The sequence below is a fragment of the Uranotaenia lowii genome, chromosome 1 (assembly GCF_029784155.1).
Source record: "Uranotaenia lowii strain MFRU-FL chromosome 1, ASM2978415v1, whole genome shotgun sequence".
Lineage (NCBI taxonomy): Eukaryota > Metazoa > Arthropoda > Insecta > Diptera > Culicidae > Uranotaenia > Uranotaenia lowii.
Window position 1 is genome coordinate 190311689 of NC_073691.1, and position 15026 is coordinate 190326714.

The following is a 15026-nucleotide window of genomic DNA, read 5'->3' on the forward strand; positions in this document are numbered from 1 at the left end:
CGTAATTAAATTTTAGTATTAATTAAGGACACCCCTTTCACTGATAAAGGAGCACCGGAGGGGGAAAAAAAATTACAAATGCTGTTAAAACCGGGTGCAAAGCGAATTAATTCAATTAAGGTTTTTATTGAATTATTGTCGGGAAGGGTTGCGACATTGTTGGTTTTTTGATTAGCACTCATGAAAACTCAAAATTCAAGCGTGAAAAACTTTCGACATGAAAACCGCCTGAAAGTTATTCATGCGTGAGTAGTGTGTTTACATTGAACATTGAGGAGAATATACTTAAGTCATTTTTTTCTATTGAATTTACTTGAAAATAATATAATTTACTTAAATAGCAAAATAAAGTCGAAAAATGATTAAATATCGGATACCGTAAGGGTTGCCTTTGAAGTAAAAACGATAAAAGTTGTAAACGAACGAGTTGAAAACAAATAATTCTGCAGCCTACTCTGATTTAGATAGCCTGATTCCGACAGCTTCAAACAGTTGAAAACCCTAATCAATTTGAGTTTTTTTCCCCAAAAGAAACTTAAAACAAACGGATCCAAAACGAAACAATCCCAACCACACACCGGTCTAAGCTCCAAAAAAACTGGCTTTCCGTTGGAAGCCAATTTGCTCGCTTAAATATTCTCGCTAATTAGTGACTACCGTGAGTCAGGTTACCTTTTTTGCATCGAGGCAACGAGAGCCGCCGATTTTTTTTTCTTCCTTTTCGCAACCCCGCACCGATCCGGTCCGGTTCGCTTTCTTAGAGAATCGGAATCGAAACCTTTCGCACATTTGCCACCACGTCTGCCGCGCCGATCGGACCTTAATGGACTAATTAAATCAATTACACCTGCGATAAAACATTTTAATGGCTCAATACTTTGGACTAAACATTCTGGGTCCCTTGGACTTAGAATTCGTCCTTCGTCAAAGGATAAGATAAAAGAGGAAGGTCTCGCCGTCGCAGCGAAAGTTTGGTGGGAAAATCGATAGTTAGCCAGGCGGAACCCACGCCTTAATTATCGTAATCGCGCGCGCGAAAATTTTGCCTACCGAATGAATATTTATGCACCAATTAATTGGCCCCTGTCCCCCTCTAGGGGAGGGAGGGAGAGAGTTTGTACCTCAACTCAATGGCGAATGGCTTATCTGTCAATTAAAATTTATTATCTGAAATTAGCGATAAACACGCAAATTTTATAGCCCTCCGACTCAGACTTGGACTCTCGGGTGACAGATATTTACCTACAGCCCGGTAGCACACGATCCGGTTCGAAGGACCAGTTGGTGTTAAAGCGACGGGGGAGGAGAGAAAGCGGTAAGAAATTTGCGGAACCAGTAATGGCTCAATGTTGACAGTTTTCGCCCGGCTGAAGTCTTCCCCAGAGCTCTGGCTAGAGACGGCTTGAGTGGACATAATTGAAATAAATTTACACATTGGTCCCTGTAGTCTGGTCCGGTTCAAGTTGCCGGGCGTTTTTTTTTCTGAGACCAGTAGAAATGGTAGACACAGCCCGTGTTATCTCTCAAACGGACGGAAGGAGGCGGTGGAAGGTGCCGACCGTTCCTAGTTACGATTGCTGTTAATTTATTCAAATATTAGTTCCGGTCCTTCTGCCGCCGCCGCCGGTCAAACAGCGGAATGGTTTTGTTCGCTGATGTTAACTAGCTTCGGGAATGGGTTTTCCGGCTTCTTGGAACATCCAATTTGGTGTTTTTGGCAGCCAGTTGATGCCGAAAATTTTCGTTTGTGGAATATAAGCTTTGATAGGTCTTTTTTCTTGGTTGAATCAAAAAGTTAAATTACCAGAAATTTTTATTATTGTGAAAAAAATGTTTCACGAGATCTTATCTAAAATTGAACATTTATTTTAATTTTATTTGAGACTTTTTTCACCTCAATACACAATTCAGAATAACAGTTTGCTTTCCACCCACTCCCTCATACACTAGTTTGAATTCAACCAATCAACGCATCAAAACGAGGGGTCACCACAAACCGGATCCAATTGAAAATTATCCAATCAGTGCGCGTCCGACCATTCGGAAATCATACGCACACTCACACTTACTAACTAGTGAGACAGACAGACAGACAGACAGTCGCTCGTTTCGAAAATCACAGCTCCTCGTCAGACACAAGTTGTTCGTCTCGATCAGTCAGTGGGAGTAATAATGCAATTAATTTTTATAGCTTAATTTAGCACCCCTCGTCGTCGTCGTCGATGTCAATGTCCCGCACACACATCAAAACGATCAAAACGTAATAAACCAGGGGGGCGAACGGATGGACCGACGTGCGGCTCAAGGATGATTGACTGGCTGGCTAGTAGTGGTGGTGGTGTCGAGGGATCATCTAAATTGAAATTTCCGATTTGGCGAGCGCGGTGGGTCAAACTCGGAAATCATAACTCGTAAACGGGAGCAAGGGGCCCATGTCAGAGTGTTTAGCCTTTATTATCGTTATTTACACTTTTGTTTGGGCCAGCAGCGGTAATCATTTATTTACCCTCGCGCATCGCGTTCTCTCGTTTTCCTTTTTTTCGGAAGTTGTTCGGGCGAGGAAGAGGAATGTTGGGCGCCGATGAATGGTAGAAATTACCGGGTCGAGATCGTACGACATGATACCGTCATCATGGAATTAATTAGTACCAGAAATTGAATAAAAGCCTGTGGCGCGTTTGCTCACACACTGCCTGGGATCGGGCAGCCGTTGAGCGAGAAATATAAAATATAAATATTTCATTTAACCTGAATTAATTGGGGGACCCCTCGTGGTGGTACTCCATTTTTCTTCGCGTTCAACCGCACGATTTCCACTATCGGTGTTCCGTTTATGACTATATTTTGGAAGCACAATCGCGTGGAGGCGCGATTAGATCCTTATCGGGTAAATGCTAGTTTTGTAATTCCAAACACCGTACCCGAGGAAAAAGGGTCCTCTTGGCGGTCTGCCTGGTGGAGCGCAAACACTCTCTCTCTCTCGAAAAAGGGGTTTTACGACTTTCTTTTGTTTCCAAACGGTCGAAAAACTCGACGCGAGATATCACACCGAAATGCGAAAATTAATTTTCAGCCAAGTTCCCGGAATGCAGCGGCCAAATCGCGCGCACCCGACAATGACGACGCAACCGCCACGGCAAATGCGCCGTTAAATAAAAGAAATATAAATTAACGGCTCCATTTACTGGCACCTTGCGCCTGGGTGAATCTCGGCTGCCCCGGTCCTTCGAGCCGGCTAAAACTGTCACCCGAAAATTCGCGTCGAGAGAGCGCAATATGACGACATTTGCGTCCGCACCCATTTAGCCACATTGTCGCTTCGCCGTCGTCGTCATCGTTTGGCGCTACATTTGCTACATTTTTAATTAATTATTGCAGCCAGCTTCTGCCAAATGCCCCTCGTTCTCAGACCTGTCCGGAACATAAATTCACCACATTTTCTCCACGGCTCTACTAAGAACCACAAATAAAACCCCTGTCAATTGCGTGTTTGATGGGTATCGTTCAATCAGGTAAGTACAATTGCCGAATAAATCGGCCAGATAAGTCGTCGAACTGTAAGTACTGTCAATCTGCAGCTGTCAGGACGTCGTCTCGAAAACGAAAACCAAACCGAAAATCAGCTGCCGGTGTCAATATTTTTGGCCCCAAGGAAAAATTGAAGAGCAATAATTCTTCCCGTCGTCGTCGTCCCTATCTGTCTGAAATCAGTGCCCAATTAACGAGAGATCAACCCGAAGCGGCCTTCGTCTCACAGAACACGGGAAGCCGAAAGATGTCACTCGCAGTCTCCCGGCGAAACTTATCGTTAAGATCCAATCGGCTCCCGGCCGCGTACCGAAAATTTGCTACCAACCTGGCCGAGACTGGACGGTTCAAACGGAAAACGAACGACAAAACAAATTAAGCTACCCCGTCCGCGTACCTCACCTTCGTCCACCGGAATCGAAAGCCTAAAGCAGAACAGAAAACGAACCCCAACCAAGGCGAGCAACGGCTTAAGTAAAGTGCCTACTTAAAATTATAATAACAAATAAATTAACAACAATACTTTTCCATGTTTTCTTTTATTATAAACAAGTATCAAATTAATGTAATAATAATTTTAAATCACTTCGGCTGGCGCTGGCAGCTGAACCCTGAAAACAAGCTGCCGAACCAAACAAGGGGGTGGGCGAAATTCGCACCGCTGATGGCGGCTGAACACGCGATGATTTCATACGCCCGCTCGACCCGAACGAGGGACCTCTCGGTTTCGATGTTTAAGTAGGAACTTTTCTCCCGGGTCCCTCCCATGCTCTTTCGCTGAAAAACTGTACACTAGACTAGTTCACTTTTCGGCTTTTTTCGCTGATCACAACGCCACTTATAGGGTTTGATCCTCATTCATTTTCAAGAACTCTGGCCGAATTTGAGCTCATTTGAGTAAGTTTCCAGCGTGCGCTAGAAGTTTTATTGAAAAAAGTCCATTTTTCTGGAAAATTTTCGTAGATGTGTTCTAGCAAGCTGTTGTTAATATGAAATGATAATTTTATAGTGCTCGGTGATTGGTATGACAAGCATTCGTATGGACCTGTTTTAGATAATTGACTAAATCAAACCGAAAAAAATTAAAAATTTATAAACTACTAACTTTTACAGAAAATTTACTTACAAGTTAAGAGCTTGAAATCAGTAGTAAATAGAAAAAAAATATTTTCGATATAAACTTTTCATAAAAAGATAGCCTTATTTATAACCTTTAATTTGATGTATAACACTTAATTATCGCAACAGTACAAGCAAAGATATTCAAACATTCACATCACATTCTTTGAATCATAATGTTGTCTCCATTCAAGTTTTAGCATCATGCAACCTGCAAAACGTGGCATCAAGAGGACTTGCTTACAACTTGATCAAAGCGCGCGCTTTTTTTAACTCCTGGCCCCGTCATGGGGTACTTGATTGAATAAAATATCCTTTCTTGTGCACAAGTTGGTGTGGAGCAAACTTGAATGAAAAATATTTTATCAAATCAAATTTGTTGCATAGATATTTGAATAACTTTGCTAGCACTCTTGCGATCATTAAGTGTTATACATCAAATTAAAGGTTATAAATAAGGCTTTCTTTTTATGAAAAGTTTATATCGAAAATATTTTTTTTCTATTTACTACTGATTTTAAGCTCTCAACTTGTAAGTAAATTTTCTGTAAAAGTTGGTAGTTTATGAATTTTTAAATTTTTTCGGTTTGATTTAGTCAATTGTCTAAAACAGGTCAATACGAATGCTTGTCATACCAATCACCGAGCACTATAAAATTATCATTTTATATTAACAACAGCTTGCTAGAACACATCTACGGAAATTTTCCAGAAAAATGGACTTTTTTCAATAAAACTCCTAGCGCACGCTGGAAACTTACTCAAATGAGCTCAAATTTGGCCAGAGTACTTGAAAATGAATGAGGATCAAACCCTGTAAGTGGCGTTGTGATCAGCGAAAAAAGCCGAAAAGTGAACTAGTCTACTGTACACCGTTGCTCATTGCATAATTAGAGCGAAATAAATATTAATTTTTTTTGTTCTGTTCGTGGTTAAACTGGAACGCAATCCACTGTTCGGTTTCTAGCTTTGGGACCAACGTAAGGAATTTACGCGCATACCTTTTGGAATATCAAACGCTCCAAACACCTTTCGGAGGGTGTTGATTTTCGATTGATGAATTCCATCGCCGAGCCGTTTCTTTTGATGGAATTGAAATTTAACCGAAATTGAAACGAAACTGAACTGAAACTTAACTGAAACTGAACTAAAACTGAACTAAAACTGAACTAAAACTGAACTGAAACTGAACTGAAACTGAACTGAAACTGAACTGAAACTGAACTGAAACTGAACTGAAACTGAACTGAAACTGAACTGAAACTGAACTGAAACTGAACTGAAACTGAACTGAAACTGAACTGAAACTGAACTGAAACTGAACTGAAACTGAACTGAAACTGAACTGAAACTGAACTGAAACTGAACTGAAACTGAACTGAAATTGAACTGAAACTGAACTGAAACTGAACTGAAACTGAACTGAAACTGAACTGAAACTGAACTGAAACTGAACTGAAACTGAACTGAAACTGAACTGAAACTGAACTGAAACTGAACTGAAACTGAACTGAAACTGAACTGAAACTGAACTGAAACTGAACTGAAACTGAACTGAAACTGAACTGAAACTGAACTGAAACTGAACTGAAACTGAACTGAAACTGAACTGAAACTGAACTGAAACTGAACTGAAACTGAACTGAAACTGAACTGAAACTGAACTGAAACTGAACTGAAACTGAACTGAAACTGAACTGAAACTGAACTGAAACTGAACTGAAACTGAACTGAAACTTAAATGGAACTGAAATGGAACTAAGCTGTTAATAAATTGAAACTGAAACTCAAGGGCAAAACGAATTGAAACTGAACTGATACTGAACTAAAACAATAGGTTGCTGACAAAATTTCCAGTCAAAACTTATGTTAAATCTAAATTCCTAAGAAATCATTAGTTTACAGAACATTGAATTTCATTTTATAAAAAAAGTAAGTTCATTAACAGAGCTGCAGGAAGTTTTCATTCTTGGCCCTGAAATTGAAAGTCCCTACCGTCGAAACCGTTTAGAAAACTGAATCATGGCACCGCACCGGAAGTGGTACTTCATCCGGAAATGGCAAATTTAAACTTTCGGCCAACAGACCCAGCCCTTGTTGGCCATCGAGCAGCTAGAATTTGTTAGGTAGAAATTGCTTCCGGTGGCCAAGCAAAACTTAGTAACTCCTCGCAGACGGAAAACTACCGAGAAAGACTCTCTGCATGTTGTTTGGTTGGAATTTGCATTTCAAATTCTTGGCCCTTAAAGTCATACGTACATACAACATCGGTTTATGTTTTTTTTATTTTTGGTTTGTTGAATGTTGCTGCTCGGCCAAATGAAATCGTTACAAGTTTGTCTTCGATTTTCTATGTTCGGAAGAAATCGAAACGACGAAGAAGCTCGGAACAATAGTTTTGAATGTTCTACTCTTTTTCAACCTGGGGAAGGTTTGGAGGCAGAAGAGCATACTCAAATTTGCAACCTCAATCGATTTGGGTGTACAATTTTTCTTGCTCCGACTTTTTGTTCATAAGCTAGTTCCCGGGAACAACGCTCTCTCTCGAGAAAAAAAAAACTTGGAATGGAATCGAATCGCACACAATTGAGCCGTAAACCATGGGGCGAGATTATTCCGGGGAATCCAATCGCTGCCGCACAAACAATCGGGTAGTAAATTATCTTTCCCGAAGGTTGCCGGTTTGACATTTCTGTTACCCTGCGCCGCCCCGATTCGTGTGTTGTCACCTGCTGCTCTCCACCTAGGAATATCGTTCGTGTTGCCCCGTTCCATAATGTTGCCTCTGTTTGCATAAAACGATCGGAAGAATTCGGTTCCGCGTGTCGTTTCGGAATTGCGAATCGATTTGTCCACCGGCGAATTCCGGCCGGCTGGCCGCCATCACGGGGCAATCGGTCCCGCATAACAAACAACATGGCGACCGTAAAGATATGCCTGGGTGCGTTCGTTTTTTTTCTGTTTTCTTGCTACTGCACGAGGGATGAAATGACTCAATTAAACTTCGAATGGGCTGGATGGATTTCGAGCTTTGGGGTGTGGTTGAAGTTGAACAAACAATTAATCAACGCGTCATTTCAGTGACAGTTGCGGAATTGTTTTCAAACTCTGTTGAGAGAGACGGCGAATCAAACGGACGCAGCCACAATTACGAAAAAAACAAGCAGGCGGAGAATGATGGCGAAATCTGCCAGTGATTGTGCGCGCACGATCAATTACTGTTGCTAATTAATGTTAAAAGACGCAGAGATTAATTAATTTAGATCTTCTTCGACCACGAGCAAGACTCGGATTGACTGGGCGGCCATTGCCTGGGAGCAGCGTTGTAAAAATTTATAATTAATTGACCCTCGGACAAGAGAACGGGGCTCACTCAATTTGCTAATTATACTGATGTTTTGTTTCTTTCGAAGGAGAACGAGAGGGCCCGAAAACTCGGTAACAACGATTTTACGGAAAATTTCCAGCTCCGTCGAAGCTACGCGAAATAAACAACAAATTTTTTTAGGGTTATTGTTTTTGGAATTCGACCCAAAACTCCTCTGCTAGTTTTATAAAACAGCGACTGCTCCCTCATTGACATTTCAAATCAGGGGCCGCCACACCAAACTAACTCTCGAGGCACTAACGGGAGCGCTCGTTGCTGTTTTTCAATTTAACGGCTGTGCCCCGGCAAACCCGTTCAATGTTCGTTTAGGGTTTGTGTTTTTTTTTCTCTCTCTCTCGGAGTTGTTGTTCGTACCACTAATGGTGGTCGCATATAAATTGATCAATTGTTGCGGTTAATTTCTGCTGGTTTCCGAAATATATACAAAATACATACGGCAGCAGCGGCTGTACCGAATACAAAATGCCGAGGGTGCGGGCCGGTGTTGAGAATTTTATAGGTTTTCAACCGGTTCTGTTGCTCGCCGAGGTTGGCCGCTGAATTTGTTGCTTGAACTAGCCATCTGGTAGGACGCAGCCAAATGGTCCAAGTCGGCCGTTTTAATTTATGAACTACATCAATCGGTAAATCAGAGTTGGTGTTTGTCGGAGGAAGTATCGGAGCCTCTATTGATTGTATAAACTCCTCAAAGCAGGTGATTAACTGTTTAATGTTCTTTGGGAACACAAGCTGACAGTTCCAGAACAAAAAAAAACTCTCATCCACTAAACCCAAATCTCAATGTGCTAACCAGACGTTGACAGTATCGATTTCACTCGAAAGTAGTGTCCCAAATGGAAATCAGCAGAGCAACTCTTTCCCGGGAATTTCGTCGTCAAAAGGCGCACAGAGTCACACATGCGTATCCCGAAAATTCCGAGCAGCAGGAAGTATCCAATAAAATCCATCGCGTCGTAACAGACCGACTCCGACTAATTGAATGTGACCGCACCAAAAAACGAATACAATCGGGCACTCGAGTTTCCTCGAGAAAAACTAAACCCTCTGTGGATCCCTGAAAATAATTACACGCTCTAGTTGATTTTCGCGAAATCCTAAAAGTCTTTAAAAAAAAACCTCGGTGACACATACCACATACATATGAACGTAATCCCCGCAAAACTGATCCAAGTAGCTCAAGCGTTTAATTAAATTCAGACCAATTCGACGGCAGCAGCAACAACTTTTCAACATCTGAGAAGGCGCAGCCAGCTCTCATCGACATCGAAGAAGGCGCTGGAAAGCATGTTGCTGTTGTCTCTAAACTACGACGGATCGGGAGCAAAAAGTCGAGAGTTGAAAAACACACACAAAAAATATCAAACACTTGAAAACGGTTCCCATTAATCATGTGAGTTTGTGAGTGGAGAAACTCGATGACAAACGGTTAAGTGCCGTCGTAACTCAATTGAAGCGTTTGTGTGTTATTATTGTAAGGTTTTCGGAGGAAAAATTAAAATTTTCGAACGCGAAGGTAAGTTTGAGACAATGAAACCCGCAACAAAACTGTTATAAATATCATTCAAATTAATTGCTGGCGGCTGCCGCTTTAAAAGAACCTTTCAACAAAGCAGCAGAAAAAAGCAAACAAATAAACAAACAAAGGTAGCAGCTTGGACCGTCATCATCAACAACCGGACCAGACAAGGAGAAGGACAACTTCCCGAAAGCGATTCCCGGAATCTTTGAATTTATATCGATCACACACCATAATTAATTGGTTTCGATTCTTTGTCGTGTTTTGTTTTCTGTCAGTCTTTTTTTTTTTGTTCCTCTCAATCGGAACTCAGTCGTTTAAAAGCAACAGAAACACACCCAAAAAAAACCCAATTCAGGTGAGGAAGAGCGCCCGAAATCCGAAGAAGGAATCTTTAAAAAATTGACATGTTTCGATTTTGTTGATGTTGTTTTTTTTTTTGTCTTCAGTCTCCCATTCTTTCAGTCTCGAAATCAGAAGCCGAACTGGCCAAGTATTCCCAAATTCCGGTGCTCCGGGACAACACAGATAAGAACGCTAATTAATAGATTTTAGATACATGGGTTTTTATCTCGCCGGGAGTATTACGAGCAGAGTATTTCGGGCTTCGGGAAGATCGAGGAGGAAGAAGTAAAAATCCAACAACAACAACAAAAATCTGAGAACGGATCTGACGCTGAGATGAATGAATTTTTTTTTTGAAACTGTGGGAATCGGACTACCTGCTGCTACTTGGTGATCCGCCGTTGAATTTAACCTCCAAATTGTTTTTTTTTTTCGAATATTTTTTGAAGAGCCCGCACGACCGGTTAATAGATGTTGCTCACTTTTAAGTGGACCCATCTGAGTACAACGATGAGCAGTATTTACGTACGCATGTACATATGTGCTCTTAACCTCAAAGTTTAGTTTGAGGAGTTTTATTGGTGACGCGCCGAAAGGTTGTCGGGGCTACAGCTTAATTAACTTGTAATTAGTAACGAGTTTAGTTTTTATTTTGTTTTCTGAATCTCGCAGCCTCCATTCATAGTTTTGAAACCTGTGGCTAGATTCAGAGACGCTAGAAGAAGAAGTAGACGGACGCTAAGAGATCGTTAAATCGGTAAACACTGGTAGCTACCGGTGGTTATATGAGGTTGGAGCTTGTTTTGGGGCTCGTTTTATTACGACATCACAACACATTTGAGCTGAAGATTGGTGCGAGTGTAATCAACATGTTTCAGCCAGACGATGATGCTGCTTCCTTCCGGAACATTACGCCGGGTAGCTGACCCCAAGCAGCCCGGATCAGGTGATGGTAATCGGGTGAGCCGTGAAATGGTGGAAGACAGCGAAATTGAGGTAGCCCCGAATGACCGGAAGTTGACCACTTGAAAACTGCCATCAAATTACCAAAATTTACAACACTTAATCGTGGACTACAGAATTTTCCAACTTGATTAAACCTTTTCCGTTACTGCAATACACCTAAGTCGGAAATGGAAACTCTCCTGTGAACGCAGTACTCATGCGTCAAAAGCTCAAATATTGAATATGGTCAACATAAGTATGAGAAAATCTGATTGCAATTCAAATAGTAGATGGTTTTTATGACATATTTAAGTGAGAATTTATTCCCGGAAAACATTTGCTAATCATCGGAAACTTGCCAACAATATTGTTGTAAACAAAGTACTCAGGTGTAAAAAAAAATCCCAACGTTAGAACTGTTCAATGTCTGATAAAAACTGATTACATCCAGAATTGTTTTGATAAATTCAAAATTTGAAGACAAAATTGAATGTTAACTACATGTTTATGCATTCGATGGCATTCATGACATCAGTGCTGAATCAAAGTGTAAAACGTCGATAACTTTGCAAAGTGTGGACACAGTACTCGAGTGTAGAAATTTCAAAATAGTATACGCTTGACACAACCAAAAAGTAGATATTTTTCTATCTATTTTCAAACGTTTGACATTATTTGTCACCAGAAATTTGCTTCAAGGTCGAGTCACACAGAACAAAACACACACAAAATAATCAACACCTATATCGGTGAAAATCAATTATGTTGAAGCTGAAGATGGGCAACTAAAAATCACCCGTTGGGTTTCGGCCCCGGCAGGAAGCCAACAATCGGTGGGAATTCGAGCGGTTTAAAACAAAACGTAACGCAAACGAAAGGCGATAGATTTCTCCCTTTTTTTTCTAACCCAAAGAGTCACAGCTCCAGCACACAACCCGTGGCCCCGCCGCATTTCCATAATTCCCCAATCTAAATTCTCTAATTTAATTAACCCATTGGTTTGAATTTTGATGGTCTAGTTCTTTTCTTTTTTTCGTTGTTGTTTCGGTGGAACTCATGGCCTAAACTTAGTTGAGGCAACAAGAAAAAAAAACAACAAACCCAAAGGGTGTCCCGGCAATTAGTTACAGTTGGGAACCGCTCTCCTCGGCTCCGGGGGTTTCAACTCATTAGGACTACGCGATTCCCCGGATTCGCTCGATTGAGACATTAACGTTCCAGCTAATTAAGAGAAAAAATGGCACCCGGTAGAGCCAGGTTGCGGACAGCTGTCCGTTTGACCGTCGTCCACTAATCGGTCGCTTGCCCGGCTGGGTTTTAGTAAACATTTATGCTAATTAATATACAAATTTGAGCGCCGTGGTCTAGGTCTAGCTACTAGGAATCTAATTGACCCGACGGATGGTCAACGGCCGCACGCTAGTTGAATCGTCACTATTCTAGTTAAATTGGTTTGAATATGGGTTGGGTAAGACACTAACCTGCACCGAGCTGTCCCGATCCGAAACCCTGTCCAGGGAACAGACCGGGCGGACCGAAGGGAGGCATTTGTCGGGCTGCGGGCCAGGGCATTCCACCGCTCATGCCACCCCAGGCTGCCGCTGCCGCCGCCAAGGCACTGAACGGGGTCGGTCGGATAGGAACATGTCCGGCCGCCGTTAGCGCCGCCGAATGCTGCAACATCGAGGGGGATCCAATCTTGTCCGGCATTCCCGGCTGAGAACTACTGCTGTTTTCATTGTGAATATCTTCGATGTCCACAATCGAATCTTCCTGGTTGGAGTCGTAATCGTCCGACTCCAGCAGACTGTGCGGGGTATCCGATCGTTCCGGATCATTTTTGATGGAACTACTGTCGTGGGCGGATCGGGGTGAACTACTGGCCTGGGAGAGATTGGCAGGTAGAAGTACTTCCGTCATCCCGATCATCCCGGTCGGCGTCTTAGGCCGGGTGTCAGCGAGCAATGACGCTACGCTGAAGTTACTAATCCGCGAGGCACTCTTCTGTTGCACAGGAACCGTCGGGCTGGTCATCGCCATTCGTATCGGAGTTACAGTCATTCCTGATGATTTTATCATAAATACCGGCGATAGCTCGCTGTGTCTCTTCTTCTCTGCTTCCTGAAGGATTCCTGTTAAATAGCTTCTTGCATTCGACCACTTTTCGTAACCCAATTAACCAAAACACTCAAATCCACACTATAATCCAGAGCTTGGTTTTTCTTTCTACCAGCTCCTTTCAGTTTACAAAACACCACTTGATCTCCGACCTTTTCTTAAAGTGCTGCATCCACGCAATCCACGACTCACAATTTCACGCACTTGTACCTCTGCGTCGGAGCAACAACAAAAAAATCAATAACTCTTATCTACTCCCGCTGGTCACACCAAATCACTGGAACCGTTATCAGCAACGGCTAAAGGAACAACAGCGACGACGCTTCTACAACGACCAACGACGACGTCGGCGAACAGAAACATTGGAAGGAAAAAAGGAGCACAACAAACAACACGATCCGCAATCGACACAAGATTATCCGTCACAAGGCAAAGAGGGCGCTCTTCAACAACGATTGCGTGCTCACGACTCTACGACTGTCATACAACTGGTGAACAGGCAGTTTGTCCACCAACAAGGCAGCGCCCAGGCTACGGCAGAAATCTTCTCACACAACATCCCACACACCAACACCACTGGTTCCCTAGTTGCGTTGGAAACCTGATTTTCTCCTCGCGCGATTCCAGTAGGCGGAGTCTCCGTGTAAACCTACACAGTCCCCTAACCCAATCATCTCCCAGTACATAACCCAAACAGTCGTGCACTCACACACACATAACCCCGAAGCACATAAACCACACACACTTCACCCTGAGGGGACGCTCTGTCTACACTTCTCAACAAATCGTTGTTGCTATTCTTCCATTCCACCCTTCTTCTCCCTCTCTCCTTCGTCGGAACAGCAGCCAGCAAAGCCGTGGCTTGCGGCTAGTTGTTTTTTCGCTCGCTTTCCACCCGTTCGTCGTGGCAAATGAAGTTGTTCATATTTTACGATTATGTTTTAGGTCGTTTTTCGCATCACCTCCCCTCCCAAAGATTCTCCCCGTCATGTTGTCGTTTCCTGCTGACTTGTTTCAACCCACAGAAGCAGCACAGGCACGGTCGTTTCGACGCTTCGCTGTTCGGCTGTGTTTGTGTCTGTTTGTTGGTATATTGCTTGCTCTTGGTTGATTCAGTAGGCCGCAGCCAAACGAGAGTGCGGCAGCTGTCAAACTTTTTTCCACTGATTCTGTGTTGCGTTGCGGCAGTGCCACCTCCTCCAGCGCAGCCTTCAGGTTTTGCGGCGGCGGTTCGCTCAGCCAGCAGAGGTGGGAGGACAGTTTAGGGAGCGCGAATTCAATTAGCCTCTCGTTTTTCGGTGTTTCCACTCCACTCGAGCCAGAACGAGACGGATGCAACCGGCGAAGCTATTATATTCAATTTTCATTCCATAATTTCTTATTTACTGTGTAATTAATTTTGGACAAAATAGTCCTCGTCGTTTTCAGGGACTGGGACCGTTTTTGGCCAGGGGTTCGGCCGGGTGCAAACTGTCCCGGGTGCCGTCGGGGGATAATTTTCCCTTATTTCCAGCTCATTTTATTCTTGTTAATTTTTAATAGCTTTGTGTTGGCGTCGTTCTTAGTGAACCCGGAGCTCCTCCATTCCGGTAGTCCCGAACAATTTCGGGGGGGAAAGTTTTCCCGGTCCCGAATACAGGTCACTTTCGGTTGGCCTTTTTTTACTTTTAAATATATACACTGAAAGAGCCACCATAATTGCTGATTTGTCCATCTTGATAATTACTGGCTCTTTGTTTGTGCTAAATTTATTTTTTATTTAATTTTCGGTCTTTCGTCGTCCTCGTTCTGCCCCATTTGCTACCATTTTCATTCGGTCGGTTGACCTAGAGCGCTGGAGCGGGGGTTAGCAATTAATTTCGACTTTATTGGATCTGATTGCTGTTGTGAAGTTTTTTTTTCCATGCTAAGCACGCTTTAGTAAATCGTAATGAATATATTGCTCGCTTCATTAGACAACGATTACAAATTGTAGAGCCTAATTAATTTAAAAAAAAACTTGGAATTCGACTTGTCGATTAGAACCCAGCCTATTTTTTTCAATTCTGCCTACTTTGATTTTTATGG

The 15026-nt window shown here is 42.6% G+C and overlaps 1 protein-coding gene across 1 annotated transcript; it reads right to left on the minus strand.

Moving 5' to 3' along the window:
* Positions 1–11961: 11961 nt before the first annotated feature.
* LOC129738242 (muscle segmentation homeobox-like) lies at positions 11962–13437 on the minus strand. Its single transcript, XM_055729429.1, has 2 exons — positions 12323–13437; positions 11962–12062 (listed from the first exon to the last, which is right to left on the minus strand). The coding sequence occupies exons 1-2, from the start codon at positions 12918–12920 to the stop codon at positions 11962–11964; spliced, it is 699 nt and encodes a 232-aa protein (XP_055585404.1). The 5' UTR covers positions 12921–13437.
* Positions 13438–15026: the final 1589 nt, after the last annotated feature.